At 44.8% G+C, this 21011-nt stretch overlaps 1 protein-coding gene across 1 annotated transcript in view; it reads left to right on the top strand.

Moving 5' to 3' along the window:
* Window positions 1–386: 386 nt before the first annotated feature.
* The window catches only part of LOC134949274 (cytochrome P450 2G1-like), a 61860-nt gene continuing 41235 nt past the window's right edge, over window positions 387–21011 (top strand). The window contains exons 1-5 of the mRNA XM_063937769.1: window positions 387–611; window positions 3497–3659; window positions 4203–4352; window positions 5286–5446; window positions 20006–20182. Coding sequence (XP_063793839.1) covers window positions 432–611; window positions 3497–3659; window positions 4203–4352; window positions 5286–5446; window positions 20006–20182 — 831 coding nt within the window. The 5' untranslated portion in view covers window positions 387–431. The remainder of the gene's footprint in view (window positions 612–3496; window positions 3660–4202; window positions 4353–5285; window positions 5447–20005; window positions 20183–21011) is intronic.

The following is a 21011-nucleotide window of genomic DNA, read 5'->3' on the forward strand; positions in this document are numbered from 1 at the left end:
AATATATTTATTAGCAATAATGGTAATCAATCTGCTACTGTACATATGTAACGGTGTGTGCAGGAAATTGTTATTATATGGGTCAGGTGACTCCATGCATATGATTGTCTGTTTCTGGTTCTATACAGTTGCAGCTTTCATAGCAGATACTTTCTTAACATGTTATTAGTTTTTTTTAGCTAGTATGAAAAAGAGATCTTTTTCCTGTGAGTCACACTGTGCAGCATTTAATAGGCCCCATCAAATGTAGGAATTTCACCCTTACCCTTCTTCTCTGCTTTTCATCTCTGTTCTCGTAAGATTAAAACGTGGCAAAGATCCAGTTAATGAGCAGGATACAAAGAATTGCGTATTCTGGCCTCTTGGCTCAAGTCCATGTAAACACAGAGGCTGCAGTTCAAAAGCAACCTAGAGTCCTGACACTAATAAACATGGAAGCTCTAGGCTGTGGGACAATTCTTCTCACCACTCTCCTCTCTCTTATAATATTTTATTTTATATGGAATAATATCTATAGGAGACCAAAACTTCCCCCAGGTCCTACCCCACTTCCTCTGATTGGGAATCTGATGCAGGTCAGAAATGGAGAGATGGCAAAAACTCTGATGGAGGTCAGTGTACTTTATTTCATTCTCAGCTTCGCAAATGTTCCCTGTACTGTTCAGTTTTGTGTTTAACTATTCTCATCCCAGGACTGCTGGAGCACAAGAGGTTTAGGAAGATTTTAAATTGTATGCAAGCTTCATGTTCTTGACATATCATATGAACCTTATACATATTGGGTTCATATTTGTGGACGATCTGCACTTTTTTTTTACCCCAGGTGCACACCTTTCCGTATGTTTGGAGAGGTGGAATGTTAGAGGGAAAGGGTGGGCAAACATAGCACAGTCTGCTCGCAGCAATATCATGAGGACCAAAAGCTAGGGGTCCTCCCAAAAAATCTGCTAATAATCTTACTATTACTGTACTAATTTGCAACACATTTTTAATAACCAAAATAGAATATAATTTTAATAGGCAAGGATTCCTGACAGGGCTTACAAAGCTGCTGAAGGCAACACACCGACCGGGTGGGCTGTCACAGTCATGTATCTTTACTTTGTCCTGTCCTGCTCGACCACATATCGGTGGTTAAGTGGACAGTGGGTACAATGGTATTTCAGAGGACACTAATAATTCTTTTTTTTATGTCCATGTACAAGCTGGGAATTGCTTTTCTAGCGAAGAGGAATCTAGATTTGGTAGCTGGGGCACAGGACCTCAATTAACTGTATAAAACCCACAGCATTAATGACAGGTACTGGATGCACATCTAATACCAGCATCTTATGGCATCAGCAATCTGCCTTGCAACTGGGTGACTGCTGTCATACTTGCTCCCCCTTGCAAAGGATTGTTTAACAGTAAATTGATTTGTTAAACTACTACAAGTAGTCTTCCTGGTCCCCTTCTGGGATGAAGATCCATTCACAGCTGAAGCACCAACAGGCGTAGCACTCAAAGATGCTTCTGAGGAATTCCTGGTAGGATCATGATTGAGGATGTTGATGCTGAAGGTGTTGCTGGTGGAGATTGCAGGCACTTGGATCTAACAGAGAGAAGGGAGCTAGGTGACGCTGGACTGATTGTTACGTTTTTAGCCAAAGTTTCTGAAATTGACAAAAACTTCGGATGAATGCGCTGCAAGTGATGTAACAAGGAGGAGGTTTCTAGATGGTTAAGGTCCCTACCTCTACTTACTCTTGCTTTAGAAGTGGTAAAGATGGCTTGACAATTGTCTGGATTTGGGTAAAAATAATTCCACACATAAGAGGTGTCCTTTTTTGTCTTTTGACACGGCATGACAATGGAATTTTTCATATTTTGTAGCCTAGTCATCGCCTCCACCTTTCATAGGTCAACCTTTTATTAATGTTGACCTTATGACTGTCGACATAGATCTGACAGGGCATTGTCAACGTATAGTCCAGATCCCCTAAAAATCTGTGCATCTGCATTTGGAAGTTTATCCTACCCACTATTTTTTATGTCTGCAGCCATTAACATTAGTGTCTGAACTTGCACCCACCTCATGCGGGTGTTCAAAGGATACCATTAAAAACAGTTGTCTGATTTCTGTCTACAATCATTCATAGAAGCTGGTAAGCAATAAGCATGAAATTATTCTTCATGACACCTCCACAAGAAGGAACCGTTCTGCACATTCAAAATTAGTGATCAGAAATGCCCATTTTACTGACAGTTTGCTCCATTGCCAGACAGAACAATCCATATGCACAAGGTAACTCAGTCCGTATGCATATAACTGATACAGGAAAGCGCAGATGCCTATATCATTGCATTCTGGAATTTGTGAGATCTGCCCATAGTTCAGCTTATGTTTGGATCAGAATCAGGGGCCTACTGTAATTCAGATCTAATTTGTTATCTAATGGGCAAAACCATGTGCACTGCAGGGGGGGAGGGGGCAGATATAACATGTGCAGAGAGAGTTAGATTTGGGTGGGGTGTATTCAAACTGAAATCTAAATTGCACTGTAAAAATAAAGCAGCCAGTATTTACCCTGCTCAGAAACAAAATAACCCACCCAAATCTAACTATCTCTGCAAATGTTATATCTGCCCCCCTACAGTGCACATGGGTGGTCGTTCTGAGTTGTTCGCTCGTTGCCGTTTTTCGCAATGGAGCGATTAGTGCTAAAATGCGCATTGCGCATGGTACGCATCACGCATGCGCTAAGTATTTTAGCACAAAACTTAGTAGATTTACTTACAGTCGAACAACGTTTTCCCATCGCTCGAGTGTTCATAGTGTGATTGACAGGAAGTGGGTGTTTCTGGCCAGAAACTGAGCGTTTTCCGGGAGTGTGCTAAAAAACGCAGGAGTGGCTGGAGAAACGGGGGACTGGCTGGCCGAACGCAGGGCGTGTTTGTGACGTCAAACCAGGAACTAAACGGACTGAGGTGATCACAATCTAGGAGTAAGTCTGGAGCTACTCAGAAACTGCAAGGAATTATTTAGTAGCAGTTCTGCTAATCTTTCGTTCGCTATTCTGCTAAACTAAGATACACTCCCAGAGGGCGGCGGCCTAGCGTTTGCAATGCTGCTAAAAGCAGCTAGTGAGCGAACAACTCGGAATGAGGGCCATGGTTTTGTCCATTAGCTAACAAATTTGCTGCTGTGATCAATTCTGAATTACCCCCCAGGTCCAAAGCCTGCATTGTTGGAGAGAGAAAGGTTTCACTAATTAAATTTTCCACACACCTAAAAAAGGTAAAAACCCTGGATATGTAGTGAAAAAAGGTGGTTAATTTTTGTTTGTTTTCTATTCTCTACAAAACATTTATAAAATATATTCATTTCATATGCTTTATAATTGGGCACATTTAAATACAGATACTCTGTATTTACTGTAGCTGAATTTGCTATATAAAAGTCCTATATTCTGTTCCTGTATGCAATATTCTTAATATTATAATTTATTTTACATAGCTGGGCAAGCAGTATGGCTCGGTGTACACCTTTCACTTTGGGCCCCGCCCCGTGGTTGTATTCTGTGGTTACGAAGCTGTGAAAGAAGCACTGGTAGATCATGGAGATGACTTTATAGGCCGCGGAAGACAGCCCACAGTGGACAGAGTCTTCCAGGGATATGGTAAAAAAAAAATGACTCTGTGTAATTCTGACATTTTGCTAGACACATAATAAATGGGTGTACTATGAATGTTCGGCTGTCGGGATCGCATCGGGATCCCTACAGCCGGAATGCCGGCAGCGGGTTGAGCGCAAAAGTGCCCCTTACAGGCTCACTGCCCTCGCCACTCTGCGGGCACGGAGGCGTGCTATGCACGCCACGCAAATTATTCTCCCTCCAGGGGTGTCGTGGACACCCCAAGAGGGAGAATAGTTGTCGGTATACCAGCGGTCGGGATCCCGGCGCCGGTATGCTGAGCGCCGTGATCCTGACAGCCGGTATATTGAGTGCCACCCTAATTAATGACACACAAAGCAAGATCCTGCACCATCTTTCATTGTCACATGCTTTAAAAGATTACACTTCCCAGCTGTCCATCTTTTAAACCTCTTGTCCTCCTTTATCTTTAAATTGATGTTTCTGCTTTAATTACCTATATAATTAGGGTTTTTGTGTACTGGTAGGGGAACAGTGACAGGCATATTAACAAACTATGTTTTTCAGGGTTAATGACAAGTGAAGGAAATCGCTGGAAACAGCTGAGACGCTTTTCCCTCTCCACACTAAGACAGTACGGTTTAGGAAAGAGGAGCATTAACGAGAGGATCCAGGAGGAGTGTAGCTTCCTGGTGCAAGAGCTCCGGACTTATAAAGGTAAGTTAGTGTATGAACTGTTAGTATAGGCTAGCTGTATACTCACCTGCATGCTAACCCCTTTTGGATGCAATTAGTCAGAATGGGGAACATTCCATGTCAGAGGTGGCAGTATATGATCAGTTGTGATCCACAGCCCTCATGTGATTCCAGCTCTGGTTAATCCCAATCGGATGTCACTTTCTTTCGGATGTCACACTGAGAGGGCACAGTCAGTATGTGGGTGCTAACTGAAGTGGGAAAAAAACATAATCTTAAGATTAATGGTTGGGCCAGTGGTGGAACAAGCAAGTGGTGAGCCCAGGTGCAAAAATGTGCTTTGGGCCCCCTACTCTTGCCCCCCTTTCCCACCAAAGAAATTTGAGACAGCAACAAGTTACTATAAGTGCCTGTGCCCCCTTCACAGCAGCGTTTGTCTCACATGCTTCCTTGTTTGCAATAAATGCCTCCAGTGCCTCCCTGACATCTCCCACAGCAGCATGTTCCCCACATCCCCATTACACATTACATCACTACACTACACGCCCCCTTTATGCTGTATTACGTTATGACACTACATCACTTCGCTATAACCCCCCATATGATGCACTACATCACATGCTGTATTGTTATATATTTTATCTATATAGTATTGAAAGTTGATTTAACCATTTTAATATCATGCCACACAATGTTAACGACTTACTATTTTTTATATTTATAATTATTGATTTTTTTAAATATATTTTCTAGACCTACAGCGCTGTTCCATAATTTTCTTGAATACATTGATTATGCTCCTAGAGCATAGGAGGCTTATACTCTCCCATTAGAGTTGCTCTGGTTTGTGATCATTATTATAGATGTTCATTTTAGGTCCATATATTTTACTAGCATTTGTGTAATAAATGAGGTGTAACAAAGCTTCTACTAACGGATTATTTTATGTTGCAGAGAGGGAGTTTAACCCAGCCATTCTCATTACCAAGGCTGTTTCCAATGTCATCTGCTCTGTTGTATTTGGGAGCCGCTTCCAGTACGATGATGCCAAGTTTCACAGAATGCTGGATATTTTCTATGAAACCTTTGAGCTCATGAGTTCCACCTGGGGCCAGGTACGGTAAGAGGCAGAGATCAAACATATCACAGTCAGTTTTCGATTAAATAACTTACCTTCCCAATCAATAGATAAATAACGCAATTATTTTCTTTACCAAGTATCCCTAAATGCTTCATTCCCTTTCTAGTACATACTATAAAATGAGTGTTACTTTGAAAGTACCTTTCATAGAAATACTTTATAAAGGGTGTGGATCATTACGTTGGCCAATATTAGGCCGCCAGTCACTAGGTCGATCCCATATGGCCGACATGCACATAGTCAACAGGGTCCATAGGTCAACAATGAAAAGGTAGACACCTGAAAAGGTCCACAGCTAGAAATGGTTGACACAAAAAGGTTGAAAGGTTATTTTGAATTTTTGGGTGACATTTTGTATGTTTAACCACATGTGACCCCAATTAGTGTAACTTGTCCCCTCACATGGGTCACTTTGCTTACCAAGCTTCGAGCAGGTTTCTATTCCCATCGTTGTCCTCGTAGATGGTAATGTATGAAACAGTGAGAACATTTAAAAAAAAAACTTACAAAAATCTGTGTATACCATGTGTGTGTCAACCATTGTCACGCCGACCATTTGAACCTGTTGACCTAATACATGTCGACCATATGGGGTCCACCTATTGACTATCAACCTTATTACTTTTGACCTATAATCCAAATACCCTAAATAAAGTTAAGAGAAGTTGGCTTATCATTATGAGGTTCAAATAGAGTCCATGTCATAAAGGATATAGGGGGAGATTTATCAAATACTGGAGAGAGATAAAGTTGAAAGAGATTCAGGGGCATATATATTAAAGCTTGGAGAGACCTAAAATGGTCGGAGATAAAGTACCAGCCAATTGGCTCCTAACTGCCATTTTTCAAAAACAGTTTTCAAAAGTTATAAATTTAGTACATTTTGCAACTGTTCATACATTTAAAAAAGAATTGTCTAGCTTTATAACAGTAAGGTCTTGATAATTGTTAAAAGAAAAATATGCTTTGTTTTAACCAATATGTGATATGTGGGCATATGCATCAACATTAGAGAGGGATAAAACATAGAGAGATACAAGGATCTCTGTACTAATCCTTGGAGAAAGATAAAGTGGATGGAGATAAAGTACCAGCCAATCAGCTTCTTTCACTTTACAGGCTGTGCTTAAGAAATGACGGGAACTAATTGGTTGGTACTATGAGGTCTATGTATTAAGATTTGGATAGAGAGAGATAAAGTACCAACTCCTAACTATCATTTTTCAAACACAGCCTATAACATGGCAGTTCTGAGCTGATTGGCTGGTACTTATCTCAGTCCACTTTATCTCTCTGTAAGGACTAGTACATAGACCCCTTAGCCTTAAGAGAACAACTGCAAAAGGAATATAGGGGGTCATTCCGAGTTGTTCGCTCGCAAGCTGCTTTTAGCAGCTTTGCACACGCTAAGCCGCCGCCTACTGGGAGTGAATCTTAGCATAGTAAAATTGCGAACGAAAGATTAGCAGAATTGCGAATAGACACTTCTTAGCAGTTTCTGAGTAGCTCCATACTTACTCGGCATCTGCGATCAGTTCAGTGCTTGTCGTTCCTGGTTTGACGTCACAAACACACCCAGCGTTCGCCCAGACACTCCTCCGTTTCTCCAGCCACTCCCGCGTTTTTCCCAGAAACGGTAGCGTTTTTTCACACACTCCCATAAAACGGCCAGTTTCCGCCCAGAAACACCCACTTCCTGTCAATCACATTACGATCACCAGAACGAAGAAAAAATCTTGTAATGCCGTGAGTAAAATACCTAACTGCATAGCAAATTTACTTGGCGCAGTCGCACTGCAAACATTGCGCATGTGCATTAGCGACTATTCGCTCCGTTGCGACAAAAAAATAACGAGCGAACAACTCGGAATGACCCCCATAATGAGAATACAAAGTAATACTTTTTTGGGGGGGTAGAAAGGGGGAGGGGGGGTTGTCACCAAAATACACCTGTAGATAATGATTCAAAACCTGCAACAAGACAACTAAAGATGAGTTTTACAACTTGTGATGCACGGTAATGATAAGAACACTGTAAATAAAACATAATGTTTTTGTATCTGTAAAAATATATCCTCTTTATCCTGCAGAACAGTTCTACCACATCTTTGTTTGTTTTTTTGACCAATGAACTACTAATGTAGCCCATGACTGAGCTATAGTATACACTATAGGACTGACGCAGAGGTGGAGTTATGCCCTTTTGCACAGTGCAGTGTTTCTTAGGGGTAAATTTACTAAGATGGGAGTTCTATTTAAGATGGGATGTTGCCCATAGCAACCAAGCAGATTGCAGGTATTATCTTCTAGCAGGTGCTAGATAAATGTGAAGTAGAATATGATTGGTTGCTATCCCATCTTAAATAGAGCTCCCATCTTAGTAAATTTACCCCTTAGACTCAGCCTGCTTGTAACCCAAACAGTGAGTGTATACAAGGTATCCTCGGGAATAACTAGTACCACCTATCTATTGTGTTAGTCAACTAACAAACATGTGCTCCAGCTAGATGATCTGGAAAACTTGGGTTTTATGAGGACCAGGCTTGAGATGCACTGACATACAGACGTATCCTCATACAGTATATCTAGCCTCAATACACCATATAGCGTGAGATGTCTGACACAAGTGAGCCTCCAGGTCCCGTGTAACTCTGCTATCATCAGTTGCAAACAGATATACAGGTGTATATTAATTTCAAATGAATCACCACAGTCTTCTGGTGCTTTGTGGATGTGACTCATTTTCATCAGAAAAGCTGGAAAATGACTCCCAATGCTAGCAGAGTCTCATGGGACATGACGTGCTGAGAGAGGCTATTTGGCACAACTACAACAACGATGTATAAGGACACATCCGTAGTGTATCAGATCATTCATATACAGTATGCTGCTATGCAAGCCTACATGCATGTTGTATATACTGTATTAAGCCTCACAAGCAGAGAGGTGGCACTAGGGGTGCTCAAAGTACAGTAAGAGGCGTCGCACAAAGTGCTGTAAGGAAAAGGTTACAATATGGGAAATTGTAACTATCTTCTCCACACCAGTTTGGCACTGTGTCCTAGTAATTGTACAGAAAGATAAGAGAAACATTTTTCGACATGATGATGCAGAATTAAGGTTTGTCAGGTTGTTAATGGTTTAATAGTTTGTTCAACAATTTATTAACCAATAAGGCGCCCATAATTTTATTGCGATTAACTTAAAACACTTTATGCAAGCTAGCTTATCACTAAAATAACGACACAGATACCGATAGCCGGAGTTAAAGGTCAGACAGTATTTATTAATGGGTGACCTGATGTTAAACTAAAATTATCTAATTAATTTATGTTGGAGGATGGCAAATGAAAAGTCGTTACCAGACGCCAGCTCCAGTCACTTAAATTGTATCCACAAAAAACATAGGAGGGGCCTAAACAATAGCACCGCCTCCTACCTGCATAACCCGCATTGTGCAGAACTCACCACTCTTCTGTTTGGCAAATACTGACATTCCGGCAGAGAAACGTCTATTGTCCACCCGCAAGGTAAGGACACACCCGCATCTTTCCAAAAGAGGGTGCCCCAAAATGACAACTTTTGCCTATCTGACTGCTGGCTGGTAGCGACTTCCCGCCACAAAAAGGTTTAACTAAACCGACACCGCCATCCAAACAAAAGAAAGCAACAAAGAATACTGAGCTAACGAAAAGTCCAAATATACTCTCCAAGAAAATGTTGATACCAGATGTGGAAAGATGGACACCATCATCCTTATAAAACTGCTTATTATGCAAAACCAAAAATGGATGCTTGACCACCGCACCCCCTAAAGCAGAGACAAAGAAACAGCCGAGTTTACTTTCTTGCGCTCCTTTTCAATGGCCAAGAAACTGACAGCTCCTCTCCAATTAAAACGGGGCACCATCTCGCACCAAAAAAAAAAAACGGAACCCAGGCCAATGACAGCGCAAAGCCATGGAATGCCTTGCCGCCCAAAAAATATAAGAATGGCCAACTAGCCACAATTGTTCCGATGGATCATTGACCGCTGCAAAAGAAAAATTCCTAACATCAGCATACTTCATACACATAACCACTGTAAATAACATTAAAACGTAAGAAAGAACCCAAGTGAAGGAGAAAACTCAAAAAACCTCCCGTGGACCTTATGAATACCAATTGTAATTAGGCCCCCTTTGGAGGAAAATAAAAAAATTCACTTCACATCCCCGATTCCTGAATGCTACTCATTCAAAAACCGACGGGTAAACGTAGTTTCTGGGTTAGCGCAACTAAACCTTATGCAAACGTATGTAAGACTTATATGCAGCAGACTTCCAGCAGCTCAGCACCTGAATCGCTGCCGCTGAGGAGCCTTCCGCAGCTGCCTTGGTAGCCGCCCCAATACGAAAATAATGTGTATCAAAACCCGCACATTGCAAACCCAAGGCCCCCAAACATCGTCGAAACACTGTGGCAAACTGGAACTTGGTGAGCGGACCCATGCCGGCATGCAGCAACAATTACTCACCCCCTGGGGGTTGCAACTGTACGTACTCCCTTGCCAGATGCAACGGGCAAATAGCTTCACCCTCTCGCGCCTCAAGGGACACCCAGTGACCATGGCCAGCCTGGTCCATCTTAGAACGTGGAATTTTGCATAGCAACCTATCGTCCTGCAACATCACATTACACCAGAGGAGGCCAAAGTCCAGAGACGACTTGCTACTTGCCACTAGCCCACTGATCCTAAAAGCCCCAAAGAAAGCAAGCGCACAAGCCAAACTAAAGAAAGCCACTTCAAAACTGGATTCGGCCATGCTAGGTAGCACCCCTAGTAATTATGATAACATCTGCAAAGTTACAGGCCTCCGAGAATCCGCAGGCGCATAGCTTTCCTTAGCCCAACCCTTAAGTGCTTTGGACAGGATGAAAGACTTGGTGGGGTCTGCCTGTCGACGCACCCGCGCATCGAAGGAAATGCCCGCAAGGGCAGACCCCATGGACGCCTTGGACCTACCCGCTTCATAATGACAAAGGCCATCAAACAGTCAGTGGATGACTTATCCCCTGAACCATACCTACTCGCAAATGCCGTCCAATCACGCCAGGCCGCATCGTACGCCCTAAGCGTGGAAGGAGCTAAAGCTTTCCTGGCCAACTCAGCTAATCCAGCTCGATAATCTGCCAGATAGAAGGTAGGCACGGTAAACCCTTAGCCGCCGCCCCCGGCACCAACTCACGGAATTATCAAACTGAAAGCGAGACAAAGCATCCGCTATCTTGTTGTCAATGCCGGGGACGTGGTGAGCCCTGAAAATTATATTGTGTCTTAAGCATGTAAGTACTAAATACGGCAAAAAGGCGCAAGACCTGTGGGGAGGAGGAACGCTGATTGTTAATAGTGTGAACCACCCCCATGTTGTCGCAGCGGAAAGAAATATGTTCCGATCTGAAAACTTGGAAGCCCACAAGTCTAAGGCTACGATAATGGGGAAAAGTTCCAATAACAGAAGGTTCCTGTGAACACACGGGAGACCCAGGAGGCGGGCCAGGGAGCAGCACACCACTCGCCGGCGAAGAAGGCGCCGAACCCAAAACTGCCTGAAGCGACTGTGAACAGCTGGAGGCAGCTGTTGGTGCAGCGCTGCTAAGGTCACAGAACTTGCTGGTTAAAAGAAACCAAGAATGAGAACCAGACCCGAAAATCATCCCTGATCTCACGGGAGAGGTAAATGTTGTGATGCTGCCTGACCGTCCCTGTCGTGGCACGTTCAAGTTTCCGGCAAAAAACCCTCCCCATGGGGAGGATCCTGCATGGAAAATTGAAAGAGCCCAGCAAAGATTGGACCTGTTTAAGCCATACTTTGCGTATGCCCATGCAATCGTCAAACCCTAGAAGCTTACACACCTTGTCAGCGGGAGGTGACAACAACCCGCCACCATTTCAATTTCAGTACCCAAATAACTAAGGCGGCTGGTAGGGCCCTCCCATTTCTCAGTGGCTACAGGGATGCCCAGTTCCCAGAAACAATGATCTTGCGGAAGCCAGCACGTCGCCACAAACCGAACTATCCCTCGGGCCCATAAGGAGAAAATCATCCAGGTAATGAGCAACCCCGGGTTGGCCGAAGGCGACCTGGATACACCAATGCAGAAAGGTGCTGAATCTCTCAAAATAGGCACAAGAGACCGAACCGCCCATGGGAAGACACCGGGCCACATAGAAATCCTTACCCAACTTGAAACCCAGGAACCGGAGTGAATCCGGATGAAGGGGAAGCAGGCGATAAGCGGACTCTATGTCCAACTTAGCCAGTAAGGCCCCCGGGCCATAGCCCCGAACCAAACTCAGAGCCTCGTCGAAAGATTGATAACGCACTCTGCAAATTGATTCGGGGATGGCATCGTTCACCAAAAACCCATGTGGATGGAACAATTGCTGGATGAGGCGGAAAGTGCCCAGGTCACTTTTGGGCACCACCCAGATGGGGGAGATGCACAAGGAGGGCAGCGGAGGGGTAGCATAGGGTCCGCACATGCGTCACAAACTAATCTCCGCCTCCACCTTCCGCCTGACCTCATTAAATGCAAAACACCTGTCTTTTGCCACCGAGCGTGAACCTGAAATGCTAGGTGTAAAAGGCTTTTTATTTTGAGAATCCGTGGGAGGCCGGACTTGTTGGGTAACCTCAAGCCACACCTTCACGTCCTTGAACCCCAAGGGTAAAATGGCATTGCCAACTTGATTACGACTATAATTTTTCATCGTAATCTCTCCAAGCATAACCCTTGGTTTTCAAATACATCTCATGCTCCAAAAACAGATACTTCACTATATTAGGATACTCGACAGGCCGTGAATCCGCATAACAAGCAGAAAAAAACAAAAAACCCCGCAACCACTGACGGAAGTTATGGAAGGCGTTCTCCCCATGCCGCCCGCCTTGTTAGCCTCATCACAGCGGCACAGCGTGCCCGCGTGTATCTGACATATGATGTTATAAAACAAACGTATATATACTTGTACTGTAATGGCTGTTAGATCCACTCACTAGAGAAGTTGTATTTGGCTGCTCACAACTGAGGATAGGATACTAAGCATTGTAAATTGCAACAAATGTGTCTAATGCCATCTGTTGATAGCTGCCGATTTTCTTAACAACACATACTTAAAAATAGGATACTTAGTATCAGAGTCTGCAACAAATGTTTCAAGTATTATACGCTGACAGCAGCTGATGTTGTGAATACTATATGCTGTTGATAGCAGAGCTCTCAATAAATACTTTAAGCACAGCAGCTGAGGTCCTAGATAGTATATGGTGATATTAGCTGACTCCTATTGATAGGAATAACCCTATTGAATGGGAGACAGGCGACCCCATATGTAGGACGATACGGCTATCATTATATATACCAGCCGCAATACTTGTGATATACTATGTGTGTGTTAAACTGCTACAGTGAAGTATTCTCTGAAATTAAGGGACAGTGAAAATTAGGGTGGTCTTCTGTTTGCCGGCGGCCGGGCTCCCGGCGACCAGCATACCGGCGCCGGAATCCCGACCGCCGGCATACCGACATTTATTCTCCCTCTTGGGGGTCCACAACCGCCCTGGAGGGAGAATAAATAGCGTGGCCCGCATAGCGCGCCACCGTGCCCGCAGCGTGAACGAAATACTAACAAGGGATATAGTATATGGGGTTGACATATATTCTCAAAGGAGTATGATCTCCCTGAACGACACAGCTTTATACCTCTAAATAAAATATCTTAATAGAGAGTTATTTCTAGCGGGTCTGATAGAACGAAATACAGACTATCGCACTAGGTAGGGAATACATGTGGTGGATATTAGAAATAGGGACTGTTATATCCCTTAATGAACCACACCATAGTTGGGACTGCCATATCCCCCAAATAAAATCTTTCTTTCCACTCTACATATACCCTTGAAAAATTTGTATCTGCGTATTAACACAGACAGTAAGTGCAAACTAATACTTACCTTCTCGAAGAATATTTTGGAGATAGAGATATTCACCTTCTAGCTGATCCAGGCCAAGCATTATAATATCCTGAGATGTAGCAGCGACAATTGGCTATATACATTAGTCATATTTTCCTATTGGAGTCAATCTGCACCTATACACCTATTGATATTCACAGTCTCTATATTTGGGATTAATTCCCAAGAGATATTTTTGGTGAATAAATAGATATTCATAAGACAGCCGGTTGACAACATTAGAGTAACAGCCATTACATTAATAGAATTATATTGTCAATGGACCAGATAATGGCAATATTTGAATAGATACAATAATCCCACGAGTATTATACGTACCAAATACACGCGGACACGCCTTTGAAATTTCTTTATTCACAATTTCCTATCTTCTAGGTTTCACATATATGTCAATTTGTCTGATTTTAACTCTTATATTTCACTGTTGTCTGGATAATTAATTCATCATTTAATGTATATCGAATAAAGGTTAAGTTTTAAGATAAAGCAATCTTTTTCAGTGCGTCAACCATACAGTTCCTTCTTACTTTTCCCCTCAACTTGATCGCTTACACACTGTAATTGACAACACCCCCTTACCATATCAAGCATTGTCTGATAAAAAAGGGAAAAGGGGTTCAATCAAGTGATGATGTGATGATGGTTCACATACACTCACAACATTGATAATATATATTGAGTGTGCAGACACCCAACTCTTGTGTAGCCTCATCAAAAGCCTGACGCATGTCATCCGTAAGGGTGAACATGTCGACGTACTTGCCCTTTCTAACCTTCTCTTTCATCCATTTCCTAATGCCCCTGGCCACCGTGATATTGGCGCAATACCAAAGTGGCCAGGGGCCAGATCCCAGAAATGCGGGGGATCTGAGGGAACCGTGGCCAATGGTACTTTGTCTTTCCTAGTTTCCTTCGCTACGCAGCGCGCTATAAGCCTAGCTAACTTACGCGGGCGCCAGGGAGAACCTGGGGATACACTAGTAGAAGAGCTAGAAGAAGTACTGGATGATCAAGGAGAAATAACAGCATGCTCACCAGTGCCTGAGGGGCCCGGAACTCCATCCGCTTCTTCCACCACCACTGGCCCTGGTGGCACGCCTTCAGCCGACGCCGCCACTGTCCCTCTCCTAGATCTCCGACTCCTTTGTGATGGAGACACTGGGCCCGCTTGACTCGCTGATACCTGAACGGAAGAATCAGGGGGCACAACAATGGCAGTTAATGACTGTAAATCAACAATTGCCACAGGCGGCAAGGGAGGAATGGGGGGGAAACTCCCCATTTACCACTGGAGGAGGACCCAGGGGAAGAGGCGGGGATAGAGGAACGAACTGAGTGAAGGACACTGTGGCCGAAGGGAAGGTCCTGATAGGCGCTTGGGTCCCGTTGCTGTAAGCTAGTGGCCCTGATGGGGGGAACATATGCCAGACCCTAAAACTGGGTGTGCGTGGACGATGTGGGGGTGAAACCCTCAACGTATGACCCAGAAAATGCCGTGGGGGGAATGGAAAAATGGAGGTCCGCTACAGGACCATGTGGGCTGGACACCTGATGACGAACCCGCAAAATAGGGGGGGGGGGGGGAAAGCGGCGCTACGGAAACTGGCGCCCCCTGCTGACGTGTCCCGGGGGTACGGGGAATGGCTGGGGCACCGCAAATGACTGTGCTCCAGCGAAACCCGCTGGGAAATGGCCCTCGGCATACAGGTAAGGGTAGCCCGATAATGGCCTTGAGGTGGCCAGAGAGCTCTGTGCAGGCACCACCTGCAACACTCCAGAGTGTCCAGCAGGTGGTGCCCGCGACACCTCAAAAAAGGGGGGTGCAGGCATCATCAGCCCCAGGGAGCTGGACACCACCCCAAACAGCGCCCCCTGTGGACTCCCCACTGCAGGCTCCCCTGCTAAGGGGAGGGCGTGCCCCCGTGGGGTCCCCAAGGAGATCGCTGGGGTCCCAACCCTCCCAGAGCCATGGTCCCCAGAAATCCTTCCTGCCTTTGCTGGCAGCATGCCAGTTTCCTGAGCTGGCACCGGGCACGGCTCCCCCGCTTGGGGGGCCCCTCATGTGCACCATAATTTGACCCCTCAGACCACCGCACCTGCGCCGGCCCACACCCCCCCCCCCCCCAAAGAGGCCCCCCTCCTCCACCAGCAGACCGGGGCCACCGGGCACCACGAGGGCGCCGCAGTAGCCGGCCGGAGCCGAGGATGGGGAGGGGGAGCAGGACCCTGGAGGAGAGGCAGATGCGGCAGGGAAAGCCGCCGGAGGAGAAGCAGCCGTCGGGGCAGATCCCCGCCCACGTGACCACGCCCCGCCAGCGGCCACCATGACTGGAACCCCGCGCCTCTCGCACATCTGACGAGACGGAGGAGGGGAGCGGATCCGAGCGGCCGGCAACCTGCTGGACCCAGAGGCAGGAGAAGGCACGGAGGGGGTTGCGTAAGGACGCCCGTATCCCGCTGATGTAAGTGGGCGCGCGGCCTCGGCAAGACGCCGTGGGTGGGGCTGGTCCTGTGCAGACAGGGCATTATAGAGGGAATTGAGAGGGCAGGGAGCAACAATCAAAAGAGGCACTGGCTGGGAGGACAGAATAAGGGGGGTGGTGAAAGGAGGATAGGGTTAAACAGTGATAGACAATAGGTGAGGTGAAGACACTACTATGCCTGTCTGCATTCCAAAAAATGGCAAGAGGAAGTCTGAGGCACATGACTGAGGATTATGGTGGTCATTCCGAGTTGATCGTAGCTGTGCTAAATTTGGCACAGCTACGATCCTTCACACTGACATGCGGAGGGACGCCCAGCACAGGGCTAGTCTGCCCCTCATGTCAGTGCCGGCTACCCACCACAGAAGTGCAAAGGCATCGCACAGCGGTGATGCCTTTGCACTTCAGGAGTAGCTCCCGACCAGCGCAGCTTTAGTGTGCTGGCCGGGAGCTACTCATCGATCCCTGGCCCACAGCGGCTGCGTGTAACGTCACGAAGCTGCCGCGGCCTGCCCCATCAACGGTCCGTACACGCCTGCGTTGGCCGGATCGCGCCCCCTAAATGGCGGCTTAACACCGCCGTCCAGCCCCCTCTCGCCCAGCGACCGCCTCTGCCTCAGAGGCGATCGCTAGGCAACGATGGCTGGCATGCGCCGGCGCATGCGCAGTTCCGACCCGATCGCTGCACTGCAAGAGACTGCAGCGAGTGATCGGGTCGAAATGACCCCCTATATACTACTCTAAGCCTACACCTTAAATTCCTGATTGACATAAAAACACACCTATGGAAAACCCCACAGGACCCTTGAAAACTACCTAGCAACTGCTTAGTCACTAACAACCAATCACAAAAAATGAGGCTCTTAAATAGCCTCGAACTTAGTCATTCCATAGCTAATCTAAAAAGCTCATTTACATTCCTGCCCTGATGAAAATCTATGCACATGTACAAATGGCTGCCACACATGCACATTGGATATTAACTATAGATGTGCAGTGGGTATTTTTCGTGTTTTGTGTTTTGGTTTTGGATTCGGGTCCACGGACGTGTTTTGGAATCGGACGCGTTTTGGCAAAACCACCCTTTCGGGTTTTGGATTCGGATGCGTTTTGGATTCGGTTGATTTTTAAAAAAACCTTAAAAACAGCTAAAATCATAGAATTTGGGGGTAATTTTGATCCCATAGTATTATTAACCTCAATGACCATAATTTCCACTCATTTCCAGGTCTATTCTGAACACCTCACACCTCACAATATTATTTTTAGTCCTAAAATTTGCACCGAGGTCGCTGGATGACTAAGCTAAGCAACCCAAGTGGGCGGCACAAACACCTGGCCCATCTAGGAGTGGCACTGCAGTGTCAGACAGGATGGCACTTAAAAAAATAGTCCCCAAACAGCACATGATGCAAAGATAAATAAAAAAAGAGGTGCAAGATGGAATTGTCCTTGGGCCCTCCCACACACCCTTATGTTGTTTAAACAGGACATGCACACTTTAACAAACCAATCATTTTAGCCACAGGGTCTGCCACACAACTGCGGCTTAAATGACTGGTTGGTTTGGGCCCCCACCAAAAAAAAGCATTAATCTCTCCTTGCACAAACTGGCTCTACAGAGGCAAGATGTCCACCTTATCCTCTGATTCCTCACCCCTTTCACTGTGTACATCCTCCTCCTCACAGATTATTAATTCGTCCCCACTAGAATCCACCATCACAAGTCCCTGTGTACTTTCTGGAGGCAATTGCTGGTAAATGTCTCCACGGAGGAATTTATAATTCATTTTGATGAACATCATCTTCTCCACATTTTCTGGAAGTAACCTCCTACGCCAATCGCTGACAAGGTGACCGGCTGAACTAAACACTCTTTCGGAGTACACACTGGAGGGGGAGCAACTTAGGTAAAATAAAGCCAGTTTGTGCAAGGGCCTCCAAATTGCCTCTTTTTCCTGCCAGTATACGTACGGGCTATCTGACATGCCTGCTTGGATGCTGTCACTCATATAATCCACCACCATTCTTTCAATGGTGACATAATCATATGCAGTGACAGTAGACATGTCAGTAATCATTGGCAGGTCCTTCACTCTGGACCAGGTGTCAGCACTTGCTCCTGACTGCCCTGATTTTTGGGTTATTTTACTGAACTTTTGCTTTTTGGATTTTACATGCTCTCTACTATGACATTGGGCATCGGCCTTGGCAGACGACGTTGATGGCATTTCATCGTCTCTGCCATGACTAGTGGCAGAAGCTTCAGCACTAGGTGGAAGTGGATCTTGATCTTTCCATATTTTAACCTCCAAATTTTGTCCTCCTTTTTTTAATGTGTGGAATTATATGCCAGTAATATATCTGGAATTAGACGGCAGTAATTTCTGGAATTAGATATCACTAGATATACCAGATACCACTGTGACTGGAATGATGATGATCTATGCACAGTGACAGGACACTACCACAGCACCCTACAGCAGCAAGATGCAGCACAAGGCACCGAGCAATGACCAGAGCACTGATGATACTACTGAGTACTGATACTGTGCAGCATAATGCAGCACAAGACACTGTACTAGTATTAGTAATGTAGTATTACTGAGCACCACAAGACATTGAGCAGTGATACTGAACACTGATGATACTACTGAGCACTGATACTGAGCAGCACAATGCAGCACAAGACACTGTACTAGTATTAGTAATGTAGTATTACTGAGCACCACAAGACAATGCGCAGTGATACTGAGCACTGAGGATACTACTGAGCACTGATACTGAGCACTGATGATACTACTGAGAACTGACACTGAGCAGCACGATGCAGCACAAGACACTGTACTAGTATTAGTAATATAGTATTACTGAGCACCACAAGACAATGAGCAGTGATACAGAGCACTGATGATACTACTGAGAACCGACACTGAGCAGCATGATGCAGCACAAGACACTGTACTAGTATTGGTAATGTAGTATTACTGAGCACCACGATGCAGCACAAGACAATGAGCAGTGATACTGAGCACTGATGATACTACTGAGAACTGACACTGAGCAGCACGATACAGCACAAGACACTGTACTAGTATTGGGAATGTAGTATTACTGAACACCACGATGCAGCACAAGACAATGAGCAGTGATACTGAGCACTGATGATACTACTGAGAACTGACACTGAGCAGCACAATGCAGCACAAGACACTGTACTAGTATTAGTGAGCAGCACAAAAGCACTCTGGAATTGTCACCCCCCATATACAACTGTGACTGGAATGATGATGACCGATGCACAGTCACAGGACACTACTACCACAGCACCCTACAGCAGCAAGATGCAGCACAAGAGAGACACTGTACTAGTATTACTGAGCAGCACAAGACAATGAGCACTGATACTGAGCACTGATACTGAGAACTGACACTGAGAGAACGTAGCCACGTCCTCTCTGTACCCTCTACAATGCCCGAGTGAAAATGGCAGCAACGCGCGGGTCTTTATATGGAATCCGAATCACGCGAGAATCCGACAAAGGGACGATGAAGTTTTGCCTCGTTCGGGTTTTCTGAGTCAGACGGGAATAACCGAGCCGGGCTCGGACCCGTGTATGACACGTGGAGTTCGGGGGGGGTTCGTTTCTCGGCGAACCGAACCCGCTCATCTCTAATATTAACCTGGTGCCAAAATACAGTATAGCACACCACTGAGGAGAGAGATAACATTGGTCTTCACTGGACAGGTACTGTAGTTGACAGTAAATACCGGTGATACAATTGTAAGTATCTCTATAAGATGCAGAGATACCAAACAAAAATATAATGCTGGCAATGATTATTAATGGTACATAGTGCACTAATAATCATATACAGTATGTATTATGTTTAAAATAATTAACGTTAATTTAGGAAATAATATGACACATAAAAAGCTTTTGTAGGTAAAAGGAAAATCTAAACATTCAGTTCATGGCATTTAATTACTGTAAGCTCTTACTGTGATCACATTTCCTCATGTAATTACAGATACAAGATATGATTCCAATAATTATGAACCACATCCCTGGGCCTCACCAGAAAATCACCACGTTATTGGAGGAACTGAACGATTTTGTAGCTGGGCGAGTGAAGATGAATATGGAGACATTGGACAAGAATGACCCTAGAGATTACATAGACTGCTTCCTTATCAAAATGCAGGAGGTACCCAAAAAAATAAAATGGATTTAATGCATTATTATTAGTCAGTGGGATACAGAAAAATGAAGGAGATTAAAAATCATTTTTTAAAGTTTCCGATTTACAGTATTAGTACTTTGGAAATAAATATAATTTATTGTTGTTTTTTTTATGGATATATACGTATATATTTCCTCTTTCAGTGACATGTGATATTTCATACCACTTTTTAACGGGGTTGCTGTTCATGAGAGTATATGGAAAATAATCCATTTGCCAACAGTAAAACATGTTCATACTTACTGATATTGTGAAGACAGAGGGGTAAATTTACTAAGATGGGAGTTCTATTTAAAATTGGATGTTGCCAATAGCAACCAATCAGATTCCTGGTATTATCTTCTAGAAAGTGCTAGAAAAATGAGAAGTAGAATCTGATTGGTTGCTATGGCCAACATCCCATCTCAAACAGAACTCCCATCTTAGTAAATTTACCGAAGAGTGTTCCACACCCAATATAAACATAGAAACAAAGAAACATACGACCTTATTCAGCTTCAGTCGCCAAAAATTGCAAAATCACAAACGGATGATTATCAGAAAGCCACCCATTGCTCGTGCGTGACCCTCAATTCTTCTGCGATTGCATTTTGCTGGGATGCGAAAAGAGCTGATTGACAGTTGGTAAGAATTCGTGGGTGTACACATGGGCCCTCATTCCGAGTTGATCGCTAGCTGCCGTTGTTCGCTGCGTAGCGATCATTTTAAAAAACTGCAAAACTACGCAAGCGTATGGGGCGTAGAGCATCAAAGAGCATCTTTGTTTTGCACTGCTTCTAGCAATGATTCCATT

This window comes from Pseudophryne corroboree, chromosome 8, assembly GCF_028390025.1.
Source record: "Pseudophryne corroboree isolate aPseCor3 chromosome 8, aPseCor3.hap2, whole genome shotgun sequence".
In the NCBI taxonomy this organism is placed as follows: Eukaryota; Metazoa; Chordata; class Amphibia; order Anura; family Myobatrachidae; genus Pseudophryne; species Pseudophryne corroboree.